Consider the following 25,336-nt stretch of genomic DNA (forward strand, 5'->3'; position numbering starts at 1 on the left):
CTGAATTCATAAATATTGACTTTCCTTTTTAAACTATAACCAACTCAAACTTGAAAGCTAACATTCGTTTATTAACTTTTCAGAATAAAAAATATTAAATGAAAAAATAAATTTCAAAACATCTAATTTGTTCTTTCCATGCTCAAATGGTTTTAAATTTTCCGTTTTGCATTCTTCTATTGAAGGGAGTGAAAACCCAATTTTCAAACAATCTGTTTTCATTTCATTTGTATAAATTATGCCATGAAAAGTGCTACTTGCAGTAAAACTATCTACAATGCAGTGTGTAACAGTTAAAATACCATACCATATGCCAATAGTATGAGGAGCAATATTTTCTAAGAAAATACACTCTGAAACTGTAAGAAAGGATGATTCAGAGCCAATAAGACCCCAATGTGTATCTCCAATTTTACATGTATTGTTTCTAAATAAAGATCTTTTGACAAAAGAATCAGGTGTATCATAATGATACATGCCAACAAAAGTTCCTATCGGATTATCATTGGATATGAAACAACAAAAGTTAACATTAACCGGGTTTATTCGAACACGATAACCAGCCATACGATTACATCTTGATTTAGTGTTATTTGTAGAAATAAGAGTTTTATTCCCATATTGATGGAGTATACTGGCATCTCCACTATCATCTTGACCACATTGACAGAGAGAACTTAAATTTACAAAATTTTTATTTTCTTTTCTTTGAACAACTGTGTATGAATATTTTCCATGGTCAGGTGTGTAGCATTTGGTAGCATAAAATCTATCTTGGACAATAGAACTACTACAATTAAAGAAAACGCATCCTCCATTTTCGGAATTTCGGGTGATATTAGTATACGTGCATAATGAATGGAGTAATCGAATAGAATTAATTGTACAATTGATGATATTATCGGAAAAATCCTTGAAGCTTGATGACAGTAAGAAAAAATCAGAAGAAATAGTTGGCTTTGTGCTATCTGTGATACTTGTATACTCTTTTGAGGGCAATCCGTAGTACTCTTCCCATATATCTTTGGGAACTCCAGATTTACCTGAAGCTAGATTTGAGAAATGAAAGGAACTTCACTTTGTCAAAATTAAGGGTGCACACGAGAGGATCATGTAAACTTCAGAATTTAGAACCTTATTTTTAAGCATTATCTTGGCTACCTATTTAGGCTCGAAAAGCAAAAAATATCAAAAAATACAACTTGACTCCATTATGACCCTTTCATGGAGGTAGTTTTTATCCGCTAGTATTTTCCCTTTGAATCTCTTTACAATTCGCAATCAAATTCAAAACTCAGTAGAAGAAAGGAAGAATCGACTTACTACGGTTGTAATACGAATAAATACATATATTTAATTATTTTTATTTACATAATAATTGTTTGAAGCTCATATTCCATCAAATTTTTAAATAAAAACATTAAAATGTTGAAAATGTTCATATATTTTAATAGGGTTTTGGCACTTTATTGAGGAATTACTACATACATAGTCGAACTGAACTTGATATTTTGAAATTTAAATTATTTATCAAAATTAAAATTTAACTTGAAATTTATAATTATTTAGTCATATTTTGCATAATTCTAAGTAGATTTTGTAAAAAATCAAGAAAGAAAAATTTTAACGTGCTTTATTTTTTCTTTTTTATAATAATACAGAGTGCGGGACAAATTTGCCAAGTGTCACTTTTTCAATAACCTTAAATTACACTTTTCTAATTTTTGGAAAAAAACCTTAAATTATATTTGAAGAAATTATGTCTATGATATATGTTTTATGCTAGAATCTTGGAGTTTTCATGCACTACACAAGAGCTCCAAGGTTCCAAGAGTGAATGCTCAATAGCAATTATAGAGATGTACCTTTTCAAAATGACTTTTACTGATTAAATTTAATCAATAGAAGACATTTTGAAAAGGTACCTCTACAATTAGATATACAAGAGATTCAAAGCTTCATTTCAGATAGATTTGAAACTTTGAAACTCTTGGTAGATTTTGAGTGAATGCTGACAATCATCTTTGAGAAGGTTTTCTTAAAGAAAACCTTCTCAAAGAGGTTTTTCAGGAGCTCTGAGGCTCCCTTTCGTAATGATTGGGAGCCTTGGGGCTCCTGAGACGAAGAATGGCTTCGCCGAATCTTTGATCAGCAGAGGCCAAATGAAAAGGCCTCTGCTGATGGATTCTCAGGAGCCCTGAGGCTCCCTTTCGTAATGATTGGGAGCCTTGGGGCTCCTGAGACGAAGAATGGCTTCGCCGAATCTTTGATCAGCAGAGGCCAAATGAAAAGGCCTCTGCTGATGGATTCTCAGGAGCCCTGAGGCTCCCTTTCGTAATGATTGGGAGCCTTGGGGCTCCTGCAGCAGAGTATCGCTCCGCTCCATTATTTTTTTTTTAAAAGTGCCGTGTGGCAAATTTGTCCTGTTCCCTAATAATACATATTATTATATAATTAACATATTCATAATGTTTCACCCTTTCAAAAATATAATCCTCCTCCTCTCAAATAAACGTACATACGGGTGGCCTCTTTTTTCAAAAAATTAAAATTTGAAATTTTGGGCTCAAATATTAGAGATTTTTTCAACCTTCAACGATATATGTTGTCTATATCAGACCTCCTTTCTTTTTGATACTTAACATTGTTCCTAAATCTTAGCCGTTAAGGCTGTTCTGAAAATATTTTTTTTCGAAAAAATTCGAAAAAAATTCGAGTAGGTGACAAAAGTGCATACTCTTAAACAACCGTCGGATTTCCGGGTGAAATCGTGACACACTTTCGTCTTTCGTAGGCAGTGGTGGTTGTTACAAAAGGTAACTTCGAATGTAGCGTGAAATCTGCAAAAAAAATTCTGAAATTTGAATGGAGAACACAAAAATTGAATAGTTTACGTCAATAAAAAAGAGAAAAATGAAGCCAATGTGTCTCGAACCTAGGACTTAGAGCAGCAATCCAACTGTTTATAACATTACACTACATGCATCTCTCACCTCAGTAAATGAGATCAACTATATGATAACTTTTTCCCCATTATATTCTTGTGGAAAAGTGACAAATAGCAACTTTGACCCTCTCTCAAAAAAATTCTTAAAATTCAAAAATCCCTTAATTCCTGAGGATTTTTGAAAAAAGTTTTTACATGAACATGTGTATATTATATGAAGTATATTGATAAGGTAAAAATCAAATTTTATTGCATATTCATCGAGAAAATAAACTAACGAATCCTTCAAAATTGAGAGGGTAATCCTCCTCTCAAATAAACGTACATACGGGCGCACCCTTAAGGGTTCACTTATCATTTTCTGACAATCTCTCAAATTTTTTGACACAAGAAAACTATGATGTAGAATTTCTTGTAAAATAAACAGGATTTTTCTTATTCAAATTTGATTATTATAGTATAATAAACCCATTTTCCTACGTAAAGTCTCCCTATCGTTTTTCTGCCTCAATATCGAGTAAATTTCTATCAAAAATTTGAATAAGAGACTTTACAAAAGAAAAGGAGTTTATGTCGAATCATTCTATTCAATTAAATCAATAGGATAAGGAAAAAATATAAGAATTATATTCCGGAATTCATTAAATACACATTTTAGAACCTATGCTTATTTCGGATTCAAATTTTTTGGATTCAATTGCAGCCAGATGGCAAGACCTTAATTGAGTTCTGTTGATTAAGGTTGATTTTAAACAGATGTTCAGGAATTTGAATTAAGGCTGCACTTACCCCTATCTGACGAGTAGGTGACAAAAGTGCATACTCTTAAACAACCGTCGGATTTCCGGGTGAAATCGTGACACACTTTCGTCTTTCGTAGGCAGTGGTGGTTGTTACAAAAGGTAACTTCGAATGTAGCGTGAAATCTGCAAAAAAAATTCTGAAATTTGAATGGAGAACACAAAAATTGAATAGTTTACGTCAATAAAAAAGAGAAAAATGAAGCCAATGTGTCTCGAACCTAGGACTTAGAGCAGCAATCCAACTGTTTATAACATTACACTACATGCATCTCTCACCTCAGTAAATGAGATCAACTATATGATAACTTTTTCCCCATTATATTCTTGTGGAAAAGTGACAAATAGCAACTTTGACCCTCTCTCCCTATCTGACTTTAATTCAAATTTTTGATAACTGGCGTGAAACGTCTTTGAAAAATCACCTTAAACATCTGAATTGAAGGCCATATCATAGGGGCGTAAGTAAACTATGAGTCAAAAATTTATTAGTAAGCCTTTTGATTTGGCAGTTAAAACACATTTTAAAAAAGAAATATTTGATAATAATATTTAAAAACAAACGTTCTATAAATATATTTATTAATCCTTTTCTTCACGAGGGAAATAAGACAAAACAGTTTGAGCTAATTCTGATATTTCGTCAGAATCATCATCAACAAGATCATAAAAAGTATTCATATACTGTTCATGGTAATAAATTTTGACAATAACATTGTATTCTGTGTTACCCAATGAACTAAGTAGATTAATCAATCCTTTTAAGAACCATATAACTCCTTGGCTCTCTGCTGAATCAATTTGTTCGATTGTCTCCTCAAAAATGTCAGCATCAATCATATCTGAAAGAACATCTTGTGGATCATGGATTGTCAATGCATAAAAGTAGTGTAAAAACGCTTCAACGCATTTAAATGTTCCACGAATTAAATTTGTTTTCAAAAAACCAATCATTTCGCACTGTCTAAGGTCAACATACATGACAGTCTCTGAATCAATTGTTTCTAGATAAAAAGCTAATAAATGGACGAACTCTGAACAAGTTTCTTCGGAACATTCTGAAATGATCAATTTTATAACTTGAAATTGTAATGAATTAATGAGATTCTTGCAATAAGAAATGGAATAATCACGTGAAACATTGCCAATCAGTTTAAAAAATGTGTAATTTGCTTTTTCATAATTCTTTATGAGTCTTGTGTTTAATAAACTTTCAAAATGATCATTTAATAAGTTGAAAAACTCATTGAAGTCTGATTCTTGGATAATATTCATATCAATACTTAAAATTTTAATTGCACATTGATTAAGGAGGACAACGTACTCCTCTGCATTATACAATTCAATCATGTATCCTAAAGTCAACATAACTGATGTCATTGAACTAATTAATTGAGGAGTTTTTTCAATTGACGTATCATTCAATACATATTTGCAAATTAATGCTGTGTATTTATATGATGATCGAGGGGCACCATTTAGATATATTAAAACTGCTTGATACATAAATTCAATCCATTCATCAACATCCTTTTTAATTGCATTGCGTAATAGTAAGACTGCGAAGAGATATAAGCATGGAGATGTCAAAAATGTTTCTTCTCTTGACATTAAAACATTTGCGTCGTTTGAATATTCTCTTTCAATGAAGAAATTGCCAATTATTGAGGAATTTTCAATTAGACTTGCAATAAGATTGATAACTGTGGTGATTTGAGTTGGTATATCTTCTTCTGAAACCATTTCACAAAAAATTTCATCGAGAAATTCATGAAATTTATCTGCAAGGAATGTGTTACATAGTTCATTTGGATACTGAAACATAATATTTTGAATTGCATTCGAGATAATTATAAGATCATCTGTATTTCCGGATTGAATTGAATGAATAAATGCTTTTTCAAGAGATTTAACTTGATTTTCATCATAATCCTGTGCTTCTATTGATGATTCAATAAAGCTTTTTACTTGTTTCTTTGATGGAATCTCCTTTGGCAAATCATCTTCATCTTTGTAATCCATAATTATGGAATATTTTATAGTAACTTTAAAATTTTACGAAACTAACCCAAACTGATTGAGAATATTTGCTTTGAATAAGGTCATTCCTTAAAATCTCATCGAGAATCAAAATTCTTTATTTATTTACTCAATTGCCTCAACATTGATCCAAATTCCAATTCCACAATAAACTCATGTTCACACAAATATAAATATCTCTAAAGGTAATTCAAATCCTGAGAAAATTGTTGCACTATGGAAAAAAGAAATTAGGAAACAATGTGGTCTTCTCTTATACTTTTACTTTGTTATCATAAAGTTGTGTTAGTGCTCTGCTTTGAATATGAATCTAAATAATTTGAAAAATTATAGGGTTTTAAACAAGATTTGTTTGATTATTGAATGATTTCTTACAATTTATATAATAGGATAGTAATGATATTGATATATGTTTACTTTTAATTCTGGCATAATTCAAATCTAGAAACACATTGTATAAGAACGAAACCTCATTGTTCCGATCAATATTTTGGTGTGGGTATTTAACTGTCCTACTCTTATATCATTGTGAAATCCTTTATTGCAGAGGAATAATGGTTAAAATCTTATAAAATCTGGCAGTTTTTATTTGCAATAAAAGTGTCATTTTATTTATCATCCTTCACTCAAAAGTTAAAAATGTCAATTGGAACAATGGATTTAATACTTTACATCCCCTCAGGAGTGTTCATGCTTCTTCTTATTATAATTGTTATCATGTTTTGTTGTAAATGCAGTTCAAAAAGGCGAGAAAGGACAGAAGAACAAATTCGCATTATTGGAAAGAGTACAGAATCTCTTATACCTCCTATTTTTTATACAAACGATATAAAAGACCCTCTTATGCAAGAAGATCTTCATGACAAGGTTAATCACTAATTAAGGCTTCACAAATACATATACCAGCATATAATTTGTTATGTATGTCGTTATTTAAAATAAATTACTATCCAAAAAATAATATAGACAATTTATACTGTTTTACTTTTTACCTTCAAGAATAGATTGTAAGGATTTACTTACCGTTCTCTCAAAAGATGATCTTTGATCGTATTTTTCGATTTTTTCAAATTCTATATTAAATTCTCTTTGTATTTGAATGATCATAGTAATTTAAGGTAAGCAGTGTGTAAGTTTCTCCTTCAATAAACTATTTTGAGAAAATATAATTAAAATTTATAAAATTTATTCAAAATGTAAATATTTCATTACATATGATATTGCTTTTATACAAAAACTATTTCTAAAAACATATATGGATTGAACTTCATGGTTAAGATCGTAATGTTGAAGCATGATGTTCCAAATATCTGAAATATCAAATAAATCATATGCACAAAGGATACTTATAACAATACTAGGAAGTTTTAATGAATAAATCAATTCAATTACTTAATGATTGTTGAGAATAATATTTGGAAGAGGATTTCAATGATATTTTATTTGCGAACACAAGAGATGGTTTGAACAAATTCCAAATTATTATATAATTCATCAGATATTTATCCGCTCGATCATCCACGATCATACGATCAACTGAAAAAAAAAACATAAAAAAAATGGGAAAGAATAAAAAGGAGAAAAAGGAAACACCTGCCAAAGATAAGCAATTTGAAGAATACAAAGCAGCATTCAATAGCGAAGAAGACCGTATTGGCCATTCAACAACAATGATTCTTGCTGTTTGCGTTGGTCTTTATTTTATGGCTAACATGAACAAATTTACAGCACTCTGGTATTCTCCACATAACCCAGGATGGAGAAATGCTTTCAATTTTGTTGCTTTACTATCATCTTGCATGGCTTTTGGCTACTTTTTATCCAAGAGCATTGCCTTCGGTCTCCGCCTTTCAAAAAGGAACAGAAACAAAAAAGCCCAATAGAAATTAAGATTCAATAAAATTTTCAATGTTATTTCATAAATTCTACAAATTATATTACAAAAACAATAGACCTACCTATTCATTTCTTATCATCTCTATATGCATTATCAAAATTTGAATTAACAAAATGCAATTTAAAATTTTAAAGAAATTTGAAAATTTTACAAAGAATATACTTGTTTCAACATATATTATATGATTAAATTATGTCATTCCAAACGGGAACCGCGGTTGGTTACCATGGATTTCCGTCACCGGTCACATTTTAAAGATTTTTAAAGCCTTATAAAAATATGCTTTGTAAATCATTTTTTGTAAATCGGCAAAAATTTGGTAATTTTCTTCAACTAATAAATCTGCGAATAGCATTTATAATACAAGAACAATCTTTTAAAATGCGTTTGATTCATTTTTGTATAATTTCATATAGGCACATATATTCTTCCGGGACTTTCCGTGATTTTACCGTAAAATCATTAGTTTACACCAATTTTTCCGTATTTTGAATAGTTTACTGCACTTTTTCCGTAAAATTGAGTTACGGGAATCCGCAAAATTTCCGGACCTCATTTTTCATAGAATATAATAATAATATTTGATAAAAAGATATATTATTTATATTTTTGATTTTTGAATTACGGAAAAAGTGAATTGTTAACTTGATTTTTTTAAATGGTTAATTTTTCAAATGATATTATGAAGATCTAAAATATTAAAAGTAAAAAATTGAATTACGGAAAAAGTGAGGTCAAAAGCGAAATAAATTTGCAGAACAATTTTCATTGAAATAAGACATTGAGTATCACACTTTAGTGAATCAACATCTATAAGAATGAAGTGTTTTGAAGCTGAAATAATATTGAATAGAAATTAATTTTTTCTGAAATTTTGAATGAAATTATGGGAAATAAAAAAATTACTAAATATTGTATTCATACAAATATATTATTTTAAAGGAAAAATAGATGCTGATAGAAACGATGAAAAATTTTGAAAACTTTACAATTAATTTATGTTCGTTAACCACAGAGCTTGCAATCCAAAGCTCACGTTAGACTACAAGAGTCATGAAGTCTCATACTAAGGGATATCCAACATATATTTTAATAATCTAATGTTTGTGACAAATATTCAACATAAAATTAAGTTTTCGTTTCGTTACAAGGCATTCATACTTTGGAGATATCATATTTAATGTACAGAAAAGTTAATATTAAACAATACATGCTAAAGAATTAATAAATAAGATAATAAAATAAATTTATACGTAATTACTTTCATTTAATATGCTTTATGCTGTATAATATTGATTAAGAGGCATTAAAAGGTTCCATAGTCTGCTTTTATAGGCAAGATTTTTGATAAAAATTTAAAATTTTGAAAAATGATGAGAAAAGGAAAAAAAAGGTAAATGAGAGCAAGAGGAGGGAAAAAAAAGAAAAAGAAAAGAAAGGGAAGGGAAAAATAAAAGAAAGAAGGACATATAAAAATTTAGATGCGCATTCTTAATGCCGAGGCGGCTTGCCGCCGAGGCGCGATTTTTTTAGGCCTCTACGGTAACCCGGCAATGTTTTTTTAAATCTTGTACAGCCCTAGATTAAATCGAGTATACTGAAGCTGTACGTTATAAAAATTCATATCATCAAGAATTTTAAGAGAATAAATTTTAAAAATGATTGAACTAGCCCGGTTTGATTTGAACAATGGCATATATCATAACTATTGTAAATATTATATCAATTACATATACATAAACATAAGTTACTTTCAATAAATATGAGATGAAAAGCTTCTGTTTGATCATAAAGCTAATGTTTGATGTCAAAATAGGATGTATATGAATAATAACAAGATTAAGCAATAGATTTAAAAAAATTAAATTCATATGTAAAATTCAGTGTCTTTTATACATAATTGAAATAGAAAAGTCACTTAATATTAAACATAAATAATGTATATATCTAATTTTTATAAAAAATCTATTAAAAATTTTTTTAGTAGATAGTTCCAGCTTCAGCATCATCATCAGAAGATTCAGAGTTATTCTCATTCTTATTGAGGTCGATCAGTGGTGAGAAGTTAGAAGGCTTGAAGTCGTTGATAGATCCATCGACGAAAACTCTGTTTTCTTGGCAATGTTTGATATATTTGCACCAAACCTTGTTTTCTGAGAATGTATCTGCACAGCCAAGTACGATCAAACCGTATCTTGCTCTTGTCAATGAGACACATAATCTGTGCAAGTCCTTGACGAAGCCGAGATCGTGCTGGTCGTTCGCTCTAACGTTGGAGAGAATAATGAAGTTCTTTTCTCTGCCCTGGAAAGCGTCGACAGAAGCAATTTCGATTTCATCAAAGAAAGATTTGTCCGTAATCTTTGCGCAGAGGGCTGGTAATGTCTCAATCATGTAGATCTGCTGTCCTGCGTAAGGAGTGATGACGCCAATGTCAGATGCTTTGACACCACCGAGATACATTGCTTCAAGAAGGACAGCGACGGCGCCAACCTCATGGCGGTTGACGTAGGAGAGGCCTGACTCGTAGAATTCCTCCTTCGAAGGGATGTTCCAGAAAATTAATGGCAATTTTGGATTTGGCCACTTCATGAACTGGTTTGGCCATGTTCTATGTTCCGCTGTGACACCGTCCTGAAGCATTCCGCTGTAGAAAGCTTCACTTGGGAAGGCGGATAATCCAGGATGCATTCTGTACTGAGTACGAAGGACCAATGGGTGGATACCGTTGAGGATGAGGCGCTGCATGAGAGGAATATCGTATCTGGCCTTGACAGCTTGCCTTGAAACAACGACAGGACCCAATTGTTTGTGGTCACCGACGAGAACGCATTGGCGAGTTCCGTGGACGAGTGGGATGAGGAGATCTGGGTCGAGGCATTGTCCGGACTCATCGAAAATGACGGCTTGGAATTTAATGCGGCCTAATCTTGCACCACCGGCACTTACGCAGGTCGTACAGACAACTTCGGACTGGCGAACGACATCACTATCCATACGGGTGATGGATTTGCGGGAAGCTTCGTCTTTGTCGTTCTCAAGTTTGGTAAATTCTTCTCCGAACATTGTACGTGCGAGATTCTTAGTTGTATACCTGTCAACGTCGCCTGCAACTTCTTCTCTGTTGCTCGAGAGGACACGGGCGACCTTAACGCCTGTCTGAGCGACTCTTAATGTTGCGAAATCTGTTGCAACGTTGGATTGAGCGCAGACGAGGACAGGGGAGATTCCATTCTTGACGAAACTGAGAGCAAGAGCGGCAATGGTCGTTGTCTTGCCTGTTCCTGGTGGTCCTTGTAATAATGTGAAACGATGTGAGAGAATGAACTTGATGGCGGTCTCCTGGGATGGGTTAAGCTTCTTGAAATAGGCTGGTGGGAGTTCTGGGATCACTGGATGTGAGTCTTTGATCTTATTGCGGACTTGGAAATTATCTGGCTTTCCAAGTATGCATTCTGCAATGAAATTGTCCATCGGCTTCCTCTCTGTATCGAATGCAGCAAGGGCCGCCTTCTGGCGATCGTAAACGAGTGAATTAAAAACGTTCATAATCGTTAATGGATTTGGAGTTTCGAAGAAAGTAGATGGAATTCCGAATTTGATCTCAATTGTCATGTTCTTGTTGCGCTGGACGACTTTGGCTGTCTCAGTAACCTCATTTCCGTCTAAATTTTGAATGAGCTTGACTGTTGAGCCAAGGCTGACATTACGATAAAGTCCTGGTACGGCCTTAATGGTGCAGTGCTGATTATCTTTCCAAATTGGGTAAATACCGCCGAAACTTTGTGCATGCTCCAAAGCTTCGTTTTCTTTGTGTTCAATTTCGACGAAATCATTCATGATCCTGCAGAATTCCGATGAATCCCTATAAATAGTCTTGGCACGTGAAAGTCCATTTATTGTTTCTTCATCTTGAGGAGTTTGACCGGCAAGAGTTCGTTTAACGGACTCGCAGATCTGAATGGCCTTCACTAATGGGATTTTCGCGTACTGATCTTGAAGTGGTGGAGGAATAACATCATGAATAACGTCGCCGTTTGAAATCAAAGGCTGGAATGTAGAGTTATCAACACCACGTGAAATTAAAGATTCGTGGAATTGGCAAGGAGAACGGCAGGCGAGGAAAATTTGTTGATTTGATGAATGAATGAATTATTATGACGACCATATGTTAGAAAGTATAAATGATAATTTAGATAAAAAGACAATAAGTTTTTGCATTGTTAGATAAAATTATAAAATAAATTGAATGTATAAAATTAAGATATCATTCAAATAATTGTGAAGTTAGGTTTATTGTTTTGAAATGATAAAGATAATAAAATTATTCATATATAAAAACTGTGCATTGGTAAGTCTTTCTTTACCTTTTAGAAATTGAATGTAAAATTCACATTCATGATATATTTTTATAATTATAGGAATTGTCTTTTTACAATACTTATTAATAAAAATTGCGTTATTAAAGTATTTTTGAAATCATTCAAATTTGTGTGTAAACTTTTGACCTTAGATGAAACAATTTAATTCATATATAGTATTAAATATAAGAAAAAAAATGAAATTTATAAACGACAAACTGTTGCTATCAAAAATTTATGTAATTTACAAAATTTTATGTAAATAAATATTGCGCAATTTAGATTGATTACTTTTATGATAGAAATGAATAATAGCTTTTTCTCTTTGAATTTTCCAATAAATTATTTTTGCCTGACAATACAAGCTTTGAGAATGGAAAAACTATTCATACATAAAGCAATCAATAAGAAATCACGCTTTACAAATTCTTATTCGACTTAGAAAAAAAAGTATCTTTTAATTATCGTTTCTACTTGAAATCTACAGTTAATATTGAATTGTCTTATATTGATCTTTTCTATTTGCTATATTTTGCACAAAATTAACAACAAAATTAAATCAAACATCTTGAATATCAAGCTTTATAGTATAAATCAGCATAATAAATTATTTTGGTGATAATTATTAGCAAATACCTCGCGTTTAGTCCTTAAAATTAATGATTAACCTTCTGTCCATAGTAAATACATGAGTTCGAATGATGTAAACTGTTACCAATGAAAAGGCTAGAAGATCTTATTGCTGTACAACAACGTGCCAAAGAAAACGACAATAGTATTTCATACAAGATTCAATTACAGCGTTATAATTAATAAATTTTAAATGAAATGTCAAGTCACAATGCATGTTTAGTCATGTGAATGTTGAACACATCTAATTCTATGTCTGCACCTATCAATTGTGACAAGCAGTCCAGCTTTTCGATGTGATTTATGAGATTATTATATATATTGCTAATAAGGAATAAAGTTAACTGCTTAAAATCGAATTTTGAGCATGATTTATTTTTGAAATTATTTGATCATTGAATTTTCGGCGATTTAAATGGATCAATCCGCAATATAATATAACTCAAATTGATAAATGCTATTAGTTTAAAAACGATTAAAAATTGCAACCGAAAATGGTCAAAAGTAAGTCACGAAAATATGAAATTTAGATAATTTGATTTAATTAAAGACGACGAAAAAAAATATTTTTAGTCTTATATATACAGTATGGGGGTTTTTAACGTGGAAAAAAGTTTTAGCGTGGAAAAAGCTTTTTCAGCTGCTCCTAAGATTCTATGCAGAAAAAGCAAGTTCACACATAATCCTATAGTATCAGTCATTATAACCAATCAAGATCGAAGGTTAAAACTTATGTTATAAATATGAATATTTTTAAAATTTGGCAGTTCTGAGACAATTCTGAGGGTAAAACGCATTAAAATAAATGTTCTACCATAATCCCAGTATCATCTCTTCAAAATCGAAGCTAGAAAAATTATTTATCCAAATACTTGCATTCTATTACAAATTGATTTTATTATATCTATGTTATACATAAACATATTTTAAGCAATTACTTTGTTCTAACACAATAATTTTTAGATAATTCTTAAGAATTAGACTTATACTTATAATTTATTGAGATATTTCTATGGCACATCAATCAAGATATAGATGACGATATTAAATGCATGGTTGCTATTAAAGATTACACTTGATTTATTTGAAATTAATTTTTTGATTATTATGTTTTTGTATTTTAATAAAAGGATTAACAAGAACTATATTATTTGAATCTATTTTCATCTAAAACATCAGAATTTTGAAAGAATAAATTTTTACCATACTTCAATAAGCATTGTAAGATCTATCATATCAAACCTGTATATATATGCATGTACATAATATTATATCTGCTGTGATCTAGTTCCTAGATGCATATATATTTTTTTACTAAGACCCAAAACTTAAAAAAACACAAAAAAATTAACTTTACTCTTTTGAGATCCTTATCAGATGTGCAACAATTTGATGCAGTATCGCAATTCGAATCCGATTTTTTAATGTAGATGTACTCTAACATTCTTGAAAAAATGCAAAATGATATTAATCAAGCTTTTCATTTCTGTATCATACACGAAACAAAATCATTCATTATACTAAAATTTATCAAAGTTTGAATAATGAAAAAAATAATATCTAAATTTTTACATTGAGTCGGATATTGATATGGTCAATATTAAATCGTTTAAAAATGGGCATTGGCCAGAATAATACCCACTAAAATACACTTTTTTTTAAAATGTTATCAATTTGTTATGGTATATCTTTATGATAATGAATAAAATGCTTAGCTTTCATAAGTAAATACATAATTTATGCTGAAACACAAAAAATAACACGAAAATGTTTTGCCAACATTTCAAAACTAAGGATAATGTTTTGAATATATAAACAATAATACTTTGTCTGGAGAATTAAATTTGTGCTATCCAATTGTCAATTCTTTGAATTTTTTATAAAATGCACGATATTCCGACATTAGCCTCTTTAAATATAAACTACATGCATCACAATATTAGTATGTAATGGCATTAAAGCGAATTTCCTAATTTCTTCTCAATTTAATTCCTAGAAAAACTTAGGAATTAATGATTGGAAATAGGTCAAAAAATTCCTAATATAAAATTCATACTTATAATAAAATCAAAATTCGAAAATATCTATTTTTCAAAACACGCATCCAGAAGCAAAAAAAATAGGAAAAAATCATGTTCTTATAAAACTCGTTGATTTTGCAATTTTTATGTGATTTGAAGTGATAGAATATATTATCATCTTATTAAAACATATACTTCATTGTTACATTCACAAAATATTAATCAGAACACTAGGAAAAGTGTATTTTCGAAAAAAGACGATAACGATTATTTGCAAATCGCCTCTCAATTTTGAGAGATTTCCTTAACTTTTGAGATATTGTGAGGAAATATTTATATATTTCAATCATAATTAGGTATGACATGATATTTGTCATATAAACATCTATTAAAATTTACTTTAATATGTTTCTAGATGCATCTCAATGAAAATCCACGCTAAAACAGTCTAGCGCTATCTGTAGGTCCTACGAACAGGATCTCGACGGATATAATATCACATGTATATGTGGATATATATTCAAGAAAATTTAACATAACTTACTATGTATCAATTATAAAAATATATTATCAATCATAAAAATACTATATTACCTAATTTATCATATCGTTTATTAACATTGACATTGCATATCAATATTTTGATATAATATCATTTTAATCAAAAAAATAAATTTAAATACATTGTCAGCTAAGACTTTTGAATAAAGAAATAATAAATACATTATAATGTAAAAATTGATATTATAATAAAATAAAAACTTTAAAAGAAATTAATTACATCATTTTTATTAGTATTTCATATATATGCATCCCCACATGTATTTGATATTATATCCGTCGAGATCCTGTTCGTAGGACCTACAGATAGCGCTAGACTGTTTTAGCGTGGATTTTCATTGAGATGCAACTTGGAAAAAATTGAAAATCTGGATTTGAACCTTCAACCTCTACGGTCAAAAAACGTTTCCACGCTAAAACAAAATCCACGTTAAAACCCCCCATAGTGTATATATATAGCGCATCTATCGGCGCGCGGCGAAGCCGCGCGCCGATATAAGCTGAAAAAAACAATCTGCATATCAAATGTTTGGATTTAAAAAAAAAAAAAAAAAAAAAAAAAAAGGCAGTGGGGCTTCCAGGCACTTCGTGCCCTCTAGCCCCGAAGATGTTTAGTATAAATGAAGTTCTTATATACGGGTCTTCCAGGAGCTTTTCACAAATTATATATGTTTTCATGTTTTGTCAAGACTTCTTCGTAAAATCAGACAAAAATAATGTTTAGGTAGAAGGTTAGATATAACCTCTTTTCTAACCTCTTTTCTACCCTCTTGAATTTGTCAAGATTTCTTCGTAAATGTTTTGTCACTTTCTGTCACTTTTCAGGGAAAAAAACATTTTTATTATATATAAAATGAATTTTACAAAACCACCGTTACCCTTCTTTGGAAATAAGAGTGATGTAAAGATATTCTATTGAGAGAACTTAAGAAACTACCGAATGGTCTAACATTTGTAGACTTGTTCGGTGGAAGTTTCTATATATCTCATTTGTGCCATACAATATTCCTGACTCAAAGATTATATGCAATGACTTCGACAACTATATGAACCGTCTCAAACATATACAGACACAAACAAATATTGAAAGAGTTAAAAGAAAAGATACCTATAGGTAAGATGGAACGTATACCATTAGATAAGAAAAATACTGTCAGAGAGGTTTTGAAAAAGGCAGAGTATATTGACTGGGATAGTATATCTGCTAGACTATTATATAGTGGTGCTATAAGAGTTCATGACATTGAAACACTTATGTCAAAAGTTTTATATCTTAACTATACAAATGTTTTCAAAGAGAACATAGAAAATATATTGAGGGTATAGAGTTTGTGAGATGTTATTGGACAGAGTTGTATGAAAAATATAAAGACAAGGAAAATGTTTTCTTTATAGTGGACCCGCCGTTCTATAACACATGGGATTTTCAATACCAAGTAGACTGGACTTTGAGAGACTCTTTAGAAACTTTAGACGTTTTACATAACCATCCATGCTTTCTTTACATCCGATAAAAGTGGTTTGGAAACCGTTATGAGATGGTTAGAGGACATACATGACTATGAGTTTAGATATGACAAGATAGAATATGAGAGAGGTCCTATAAACTGGAGAAAGTGTCATAACAAAGAAATTTTACTAGTAAGTAAATGTGGTTTGAAATAGGACTACTTGTTTTAGGTTTTTCCATTGTGTCATTTATTTATTTGACGTGGCAGAAAGATATTAGAAATATGAAGATGAAACCAATGCCTGCAAATGTTCAGTATATGTACTCGTAAGAGATATTTTTATCTAATATTAAATGGACGCACAGAACTTAGCGAATGCACAGCAACCTGGACAACCAAACCCAGAGAATATTCCAAATGAAGTTAGAATACAAACTGCAATGGCAAACTATGGTCAAGTGCCAACAGATGTACAAATGCAAACTGCCATGTCAAATGACGCTGCGTTAGGTTTGCCACCATGGTATGCAAATATGAGATGGAAAGAGTTTATACAAACCCTGAAGTGGGATATAAACAACTTTATGCAGATGACGCGAACACAGGAGTTGACCCAGAATATGTTTTCTACCAGAGGAGAAACAGAATGTATGAGCTCCAGTTAAAGAATGCTATGGAACTCAACAGGAAACGTAAGAGACTAGGCGGACATTAGATTTTTACATATAGTAAAATGGTTTTCTTCAGTAGTATTGGAAACTTCTTTCGAAATGTTGGAAGAGGTATATGGAATGGAATAAAAACCGTAGGAAGAGGAATTTGGAACGGAGTCAAATAATTGGTAAAAGAGTAGGTCAGTTCGTTGGTATTATACCTAAAGACCCTGAACCAGAAGAACAAGCTCCTGTTATACAAAGCCTGAACCTGCACCACAGTCTAGTTGGCAACCAAATCCAACACCTCAACCGTATTAAAAAATTATATTTTTATCGTTCGATAGTAGTTGTATATGAAACTAAGTTCTAAGTAAAACGCATGGTATAATGGAATTATTCTTTTTCTTCCATCTGTAGTAAACCATACTTGAAAGTCTGAAATACTTCCACTTGGTGGTTCGTATAACTTTGTAGGTTTTTCGTAAAAGTCATTTGCCAAGCATAAAAAAGAGTTTTGCGCACCAGAAAATGAAGCATGAACTATAATAGCATCTGAGTCGAAAACATCTTTAAATAAATATGGTTCATCTCTTGCATATCGACTGTAAATATTTGCTAAAGGAAGTTTGACTTTCTGATTTAACATTCTTTGCAAATAATACCATGACATTGCAGTGAATTCTGTATATATTTGTTCGTCTTTCTTTGGATTGTCTTCGTAGATTTGAAATGACACTTGTGAATTTTGTTTGTCATATACAATTCTCACATAAAGTGTGCTCTCGGTATTTGCATATTCATCAGCATATTTTGCATAACATGAATTTATTTTATCTTCTATATTTTTTAACGCAGTCTGTAGAGAAGATGAAAGGTCAACTTGTATTAGCTCAATTTCTTCCCACATTTTTCGTTTCCCTTCAGATATATAATCTATATGAAACCTTACAATAAATGGAAAACTTTTATCTTCTACAGACACAAACTTCATTCTACGAAAGCCAATAGCTTTTGTGACAGATGGGTCTCTTAGCCATCTTAATGGGTAGTCAAAACGATAGCCTTCATGCTTTACGGTCTCTGTCTCAAACTTTTGACCGACATTAGTAAAAAGTTCATCTAATGGTTTAGTTGTAGCAACTCTTGAATTTTCTTTTTCTATTGGAAGCATATTTTATCTAGAATAAAAATGTCGAAAGAAACAGCGTCTATGAGAGAAATAAAACACAACCGACAACTCATTTTGCAAGCTCTAAATAAAACACAACAAACTTTTCAAACTATTCTAAGATATCTGAGTCATTGAAAGAAGGAAACTTAAAACTGACATTAAACCCAATGACAGATGAGTTTCTGTTTCAAGACAGTAAGAACCATACTGTCTGTGTAAATCCAACAAAAGGAACTTTAAACGAGAAACCTATAAAAGAACTTCTTTTGAAAGCAGATGTTGACAACAAAGCTGACAAAGAGTATGTCATTGAAAAAGTTCAAGAAGAACATGACAGAGCAGATGCAACATATGCAACGAAAGAACATACTCATCCTGAACTAGCGGACAAAACATATGTTGACAATAAAATGTCAAGTGAAGTGACAAGAGCTGAAAACGAATATTCTAAAAAGACTCATATACATACCATTGCAAATATTACAAACTTACAAGAAACCTTAAACAGGAAAAGTGACGTTGGACATACACATTCTATATCTGAAATAACAGACTTAAACGTTAGCCTTGAAAAGAAAGCTGACAAAACATATGTCAACAGTGAGTTAGAGGAGAAGGTAGATAGGGGTTGTATGGCTAGTGCGTTAGTGAAGAAGGCAGATAAGGAATATGTGGATGAAAAAGACAATGAAATTAAAGAAAGGGTTGAATGGTATAATGAACGGACATCGAAGATTTTAGAAGGTAAAGCCAATACAGGGTGGGTTTCAGGATGTTTAGACCTTAAAGCGGATAAGAACCATACACATACCATTGCAAATATTACAAACTTACAAGAAACCTTAAACAGGAAAAGTGACGTTGGACATACACACGATTTCTTCGCAACTGTTGGTATAGAAAATATTGAAGGAACGGTTGAAGGAGCTGGTGGGGATGTATTAGATTGGAAACCTCCTAACTTTCCACAAGGTTTAACATCGGAAGAAGACATAACAACGATGAGATACATTAGATGTAGAAATGTCTATGTCATGGAGGATGAAAAAAAAGTTAAATTCACTGCTCAAGATTTATATGATAAAAAAGCTGACAAAACATATGTTAACGATGAGTTAGATAAAAAAGCTGACAAAACATATGTTAACGATGAGTTAGATAAAAAAGCTGACAAAACAGAGCTTCAAACGTTAAAGACAGAAATACTTCAAACAGTATATCCTATAGGTTCTATTTACACGTCAATGAACTCTACCAAACCAGAAGTAGTACTTGGTTTTGGAACTTGGACTCAAATAGTCGACAGGTTTTTGTATTGTGCAAACTCTTCAAAGGAAACAGGTGGAAGTAAAACGATTTCAGGTGCAAATTTACCTGCGCACAGTCACTACATAAATTTAAGTACATCTGAAGCAGGTTTGCATAGTCATAGATTTTGGGATTGGTCAGGAATGACAAAAGGTAAAGGATATGATGTTAAAGAGGACGTTAAGTTTGCTATAAATTGTTACTGGAGTAACACTGAGGTAGGAGGAAGCCATACACATCGCGTTTCAGGGTATACGCAAACAACGGGACAGAGTAAAGACTACATGCCACCTTACATGACAGTTTACGCATGGTATAGAAATGCTTAGTCGTCATTTTCAACTTCTTTAGCATATTCGTCAGGAGTTGTCTTATATTTGTTAGGAACTGTCTTTGAAAGTATACCACCTTGAACTTTGACAAGTTTGAAACGAGGTCTGACAATAGTAGTTTTATCTTCTGCTTGCAGTCTGTACATTTTGCCATGTTTGCCTAAAACTTCATAATATTCTCTTGTATACTTTCTTCTATTTTTACGAACACGAAGGTGAGTACCTGTCGAGTTCCCATTGTTGTCATAGTCAATAGTATTTTCATATGGGTCGCGTTTAGGTATTTCTATTTTTACTTTGTCACCTTTCTTAAGTTTGAAGCCTGGCATTCTTTCTTGTTTGTCTCTTTTGACTAAACTATTAAATATATAGTCTTTCTCTAAGTCGGGTTGTTTTTCATTTCTTCGGGGGAGTGGTTTCCCAAACCTTTTTGTTTACGGCTATTGTAAATATTTAAAACTTGTCTCATCTTTGCCATGGAGAAGTGTCTATATTTGTCGTCATATGACATTTCATCTACCTCACCACCTTGTGGTTGATTTAAGTCTCTTAAGATTTTATACAACTGTCAATGACACCAAGAGCAGAATGGTTTTGGTCGACAATGAAATATTGGTTTACATTTTTTGAACGCAGATAGTTTTTAATATTCGTCTGATTTGAAAGAACTTTCACAGTCAGATGTCAGTTTTGTTGGATGGTATTTGTCAACGAATATTGTCAAAGCAGTTTTCACATCTAAAATATTTTTGGACCATAATGGTATGGCTTCACAGTATCTTGTGTTTTGACCAACAAATATTAGCCAGTATGGTGGTCCGTCTTCTCTATACCTCGGAATGTTTTCCAAGATATCCATAAACCAAGCATTTGGTGTTGAACTAAAGATTTTTATCATGAGTGCTTTCTTTGTTGCTTTAGAAACATAGGGTCCTTGTTTGGATTCGTCATTTTTTACCCTATAAGAAATGGGTTTATTTGGCGCATTAGCAGGAGTTGCATCTAGATTTTTACCCGCAGTGGGAACAATAGCCAGAGGTGCATTTGGAATTGAAGGAAAGATTTTGAGTACATTAGGTATACTTAAAGAGAAAGCACAACCTATTATACAAACTGTACAGAAAGGTTGGAGGTAGCACGAGATGCAGCAAATCTTATTCCAAATCCTGAAACAAGAGGAAAAGTTCAAGGATGGATGGACAATGTAGGAAGACAAGCAGGAAACTATTATAACAAAGCAAATGACTACTATAACCAAGCAGGACACTATATGGACCAAGGTGAAAGATTCTTTAACAGAGGATATAACCATGCACAACAGTGGGTAAACAATAACCAACCTCAACCGCCTCAAACTTGGGGAATGTAAATTTTTTTACTGAGATGAAATGAACAATACAGCATTGAGACAAATGGGTTCAAGATGGATTTGTCGGCTTCCAGCAGTTACACAACCACGTGTTTGTCAAGTTCTTCCTATACCTCAGGAAGTTTTAGACCGACTTAAAAAACCTAAACAACCAGTTGAAAACAAACCAAACTAAAATTTTTACTGAGATGAAATGACCGAAGAAGTTGAAACGGTAGATTTGACACCACAAACAAAAAGTTCAGAACCATTGTCAAAACCTGTCAAAGAACTTACAGATGAAGAGAAAAATTCAATAATATAGAAAGTGCCAGGTCTGGAAATACAAACCCTAACTACAAAGTCACTTTTCATAGAAATGGAACGGCTAGTATCTCAAAAAAGAAACAGACTCTCACAAATAAAATATTGAAGTCTGAAGGAGCTTTCGAGACAACAGATGGAAAAGTTTACTTCACTGACCAACAGTTCATTATAGAACATCTCATTGACTTAGAGTCGAAATATTCTAAACTTTACAACAAACACAAAAAGTTGAAAGGAAAACAAAAACAAAATGGCATATGATATTTATGAAGATGTTGACGACACAACTGTTCCTGCAGGTGAGGTAAAGTCAGAGGAACCGAAAAGTGACGAAAAACCGATAGAAGAAGAGAAACCAAAAACTGAAGATAAACCAAAACCAAAGTTTAGTTTCCAAACTAAACCAAGTCAACCTTCATTAGCTGGTATGGTTGGCGTCAAAGACTTATGGCAGCAGGCGGTTATGTAAAGTAAAGAAAAAACATTTTTTTTATTTATAAAAATGCCCCCGTATAGAATGGATAGAAGGTCTGCTAGAATAAAAGCAGAGTTAGAAAGATATGGTTGGAGAGTTTCAAAGAAGTTTAAATATAGAAGGGAAGACCCATAAAAGTCTATGACAAATGTCTGGTCTTCGCTACGAAATGGATTTGGAAACAGCACGTGCCAATTATCCAAACAAACTAGAGAGGTTAGAAGAAGAACGTCTTATGGACATGCCTTTCGATGTTATGAACCTCAAGTGAAGGACACGACGCTTTGCCAGATTCTACTGGAAACATGACGAACAATGCATCCTTTGAGACGGAAAAAAGGAAAATGGTAAGACGCACATGCTCCCATGGAAAGAACAAGATATGCATATGAAAAGTACCGTGAAGTTAGAAGTCAAATTACATTGTCGAACCTTTACAGTAAACTTTGACGAAGGAAAGAACAAGAAGCTTCATGGGAGTACTTGCTGCAATTCAAGATGGAAATAAGAAAGGATACAATCTCAGATTGACCATAACAGATTTGGACGGTCATATTACTATGCGCATGGCAATGTCACAACAGCTCATGCTTCTTGACGCTTTCAAGACTACAAAGAGAGAACAAATGGTTGACTCCGACTCAGACATTTGAATGCAATTGAAGGAATTGTAAGCGTGAAGTTCGAATGGTACCAACCTAACCCTCAAGCAGTCAGACAACATGCTGGATACTTCCCCTTCATAAAATAAGTTGACATTGACTTGACAAGGTATGGAGATTTACAATCAATTGAAACAATTGTCAATGAACCTTGTATTCTTACATGTCTCAGAACTCTGGTCTTGTTACAGATGAGAAAATGAAGTATCTTGAGTCATGTGTGAAGACAAGGTACATTCTCAGAGGTCAATTGGCAAAAAATTGCACCGTTGGCAAATGTCAATATCCGAGTCAACATACCTACAGCTAAAGGTTCTTCACATGACGACTATGTTGTTGACAAAGACTTACCATGGTTGAAGATTGCAATTGTCCACAACCACTTCATGTTGAACGAAAGTCTTACAAACCCATTGTTCGGAAAAGGCAAGTGCAACATTGTCAGAGCTGTTAACATTCTTTTCGAGAAAGGTTTGTTGGAACCGATTCCAGATGACAAGCTGACAGAAAGTTTTGTACCAAAAGACGAAACAAACTTTTCACTGTTAGCAAGACCAAAAGTTGTTCCAGACAAAGTTCTAGTACAAAAGAAGTACACAGTTCCAAAAGGAGTTGGATTGTTCGGATACCAACCTGAACCAGAAGAACTTCCAATGAGGTTGCAAGAACTTCAAGATGCTATAAACAAACTTCCATTGAGCATCCAATCGACGTCAAATTGTATTGGAGAGCATCTGAGTTAGGTCAGAAGGTTTTATATGAAACAGGTTGCTTCGACGATGTTTATGAGATAACAGGAGAAGTTTCTCAGAAGATAAGAGACTCACTTGAATTTCCACGAACTGGTCCGATTGGATGCGACAAGTTCGACTCAGATGAAAAGATATACTATGTCGACCTTAACGCTGCGTACATGAGGTTCGTCCAATATATCCCGACTGGAATTCCAAACGAAGATGGTGAGTTCTCGGGAAGGAACTATACAGTTGGAAAAGTCATACAACAACTGTATGATATTAGGAAAGCTTCAAACCCCAAACTTGCAATGACACTCAAATTGCTTATGAATTCGACATGGGGATATTCCATTAAGAAACCTCAAGAGATGAAGAGTAAACATTATGAGAAGGTCGACAACTTTGTTGAAAGGTTTTCTCCTTTTGTTTTGAAGTACGAATTCACTCAAGGTCAAAGTGGCTTAGTAACCACATTAAAACCTATTGTCGAACATTGGTCTTACCCTCAGTTCGCAAAGGCAGTCCTTGACAACTACAACAAATTCTTCTCCGAAGTCAAATCCAAAGTTGTGGTTTACTATGAGAACATTGACGCACTCATGACGAACGAAGAAGGCTATAACAAACTCATTGAAATGGGAATGGTCGGTGAAAAGATGGGTCAATTCAAATTGGACAAAATTTTCACCGAAGTTCATGTCCTCTCCAAGCGTAAGTACTGGGGCATACTTGAAGACGGCACAGAAATAAAACATTGCATGAAATAAAAAATTTTTATTCGAATTTGAATCGGACAGGTCGAGTTACACCATTCTTGGTCTCAAACTCATATATAACCTGTTTGTTTGTATTTTCGTCGACTATGGCACGAGACACAAACATTGACCAAACGGACAAAAAGTGTCATTTCAGATGGTCACGCAGCCAATCGCATTCGAGCACTTCGAAGAAGCCTTACGTTCCAAGGGAGAGGGTGTCTGGTGCAAGGCAGAGGTCATGAAACTCTACGAGCAGTACATCCTCAATGCCTGGGAGGACAAATCGTCCTTGGATTGGCAATTCTACCAACTCCTCTGGGACGACCTCCTACGCAACTGGGATGACGAAAGAGTCCAATTCAGGGGTCAGGAACTACTTGTCCAAATTCTCATTAATTTAAGCTACTTAACTAAATAAACACCTAAATTTACTCGGGGTTTCCCCCTAAAATAAAATTTTTTTACTCTTAGAACCACTCGAGGTTCTCCTTACGGTTGTTGAGCTTGTCACCGTCAATGTGTCTGACCCTCGTCTTCTTGTCTGGATTTGGAACCCATTGAATTGCGACAAGCTTGCCCATGGAGATTGAACCGCGATTCCGAAGGTTAAGGTTCAAGTGTCCCAAGTTGTTGAGGACTGGGGTAAGAACCTTGCCTGTCTCCTTGTTGCGGATTTGGTATGGGTAGGGTTGGGAAATTTCGTAAGCGTCATCGGCAACAAGGGTTGCCCAAACTTCCTCTTCTTCGTGTTTCTCTTCTTCCTCTTCTTCCTCTTCTTCTTCGTGTTTCTTTTCTTCCTCTTCTTCCTCGAAAATTCCTTCTTCAATTTGGTGCTCACGAATTACGGTGTTGCA

General features: G+C 32.9%; 7 protein-coding genes and 2 pseudogenes across 9 annotated transcripts, besides 8 other annotated features; 6 read left to right on the forward strand and 3 right to left on the reverse strand.

Annotated features, from left to right (window-relative positions):
- Positions 1–1,093: 1,093 nt before the first annotated feature.
- Positions 1,094–1,660: a mobile genetic element.
- Positions 1,661–2,431: a mobile genetic element.
- A 283-nt stretch (positions 2,432–2,714) lies between these two features.
- Positions 2,715–2,744: a mobile genetic element.
- A 1,003-nt stretch (positions 2,745–3,747) lies between these two features.
- Positions 3,748–3,777: a mobile genetic element.
- A 336-nt stretch (positions 3,778–4,113) lies between these two features.
- Positions 4,114–4,214: a mobile genetic element.
- A 115-nt stretch (positions 4,215–4,329) lies between these two features.
- Positions 4,330–5,769, reverse strand: TVAGG3_0607490 (armadillo (ARM) repeat-containing protein family; the record flags this gene model as incomplete). The annotated part of the gene is made up of 1 exon (XM_001582608.1): positions 4,330–5,769. The coding sequence occupies one exon, from the start codon at positions 5,767–5,769 to the stop codon at positions 4,330–4,332; it is 1,440 nt and encodes a 479-aa protein (XP_001582658.1).
- Positions 5,770–6,840: 1,071 nt separating this feature from the next.
- Positions 6,841–8,183, forward strand: TVAGG3_0607500 (uncharacterized protein; the record flags this gene model as incomplete). Its single annotated transcript, XM_001582607.2, has 1 exon — positions 7,347–7,670. The coding sequence occupies one exon, from the start codon at positions 7,347–7,349 to the stop codon at positions 7,668–7,670; it is 324 nt and encodes a 107-aa protein (XP_001582657.1).
- Positions 8,184–9,072: 889 nt separating this feature from the next.
- Positions 9,073–9,267: a mobile genetic element.
- Positions 9,268–9,592: 325 nt separating this feature from the next.
- Positions 9,593–11,902, reverse strand: TVAGG3_0607520 (nuclear-transcribed mRNA catabolic process, nonsense-mediated decay; the record flags this gene model as incomplete). The annotated part of the gene is made up of 1 exon (XM_001582606.2): positions 9,665–11,524. The coding sequence occupies one exon, from the start codon at positions 11,522–11,524 to the stop codon at positions 9,665–9,667; it is 1,860 nt and encodes a 619-aa protein (XP_001582656.1).
- Positions 11,903–13,984: 2,082 nt separating this feature from the next.
- Positions 13,985–14,998: a mobile genetic element.
- A 796-nt stretch (positions 14,999–15,794) lies between these two features.
- Positions 15,795–25,336: part of a mobile genetic element that runs on past the window's edge.
- On the forward strand, positions 17,062–17,423 carry TVAGG3_0607550 (annotated as a pseudogene). Its single transcript has one exon. A coding segment is annotated over exon 1 (362 nt).
- Positions 19,780–20,172, forward strand: TVAGG3_0607560 (phage tail repeat-like family; the record flags this gene model as incomplete). The annotated part of the gene is made up of 1 exon (XM_001580831.2): positions 19,780–20,172. One exon carries the CDS (start codon positions 19,780–19,782, stop codon positions 20,170–20,172), a length of 393 nt encoding a protein of 130 aa, XP_001580881.2.
- Positions 21,564–21,719, forward strand: TVAGG3_0607570 (uncharacterized protein; the record flags this gene model as incomplete). The annotated part of the gene is made up of 1 exon (XM_051239910.1): positions 21,564–21,719. The coding sequence occupies one exon, from the start codon at positions 21,564–21,566 to the stop codon at positions 21,717–21,719; it is 156 nt and encodes a 51-aa protein (XP_051097734.1).
- On the forward strand, positions 23,257–24,491 carry TVAGG3_0607580 (annotated as a pseudogene). The gene has a single exon. A coding segment is annotated over exon 1 (1,235 nt).
- TVAGG3_0607590 (uncharacterized protein) lies at positions 24,637–24,900 on the forward strand (the record flags this gene model as incomplete). The annotated part of the gene is made up of 1 exon (XM_051239911.1): positions 24,637–24,900. The coding sequence occupies one exon, from the start codon at positions 24,637–24,639 to the stop codon at positions 24,898–24,900; it is 264 nt and encodes an 87-aa protein (XP_051097735.1).
- On the reverse strand, positions 24,950–25,315 carry TVAGG3_0607600 (cytochrome B-C1 complex subunit 6, mitochondrial family; the record flags this gene model as incomplete). Its single annotated transcript, XM_051239912.1, has 1 exon — positions 24,950–25,315. A coding segment is annotated over one exon (366 nt), but the record flags the coding sequence as incomplete, so codon positions are not given.

This window comes from Trichomonas vaginalis, chromosome II, assembly GCF_026262505.1.
Source record: "Trichomonas vaginalis G3 chromosome II, whole genome shotgun sequence".
Classification (NCBI taxonomy): Eukaryota; Parabasalia; order Trichomonadida; family Trichomonadidae; genus Trichomonas; species Trichomonas vaginalis.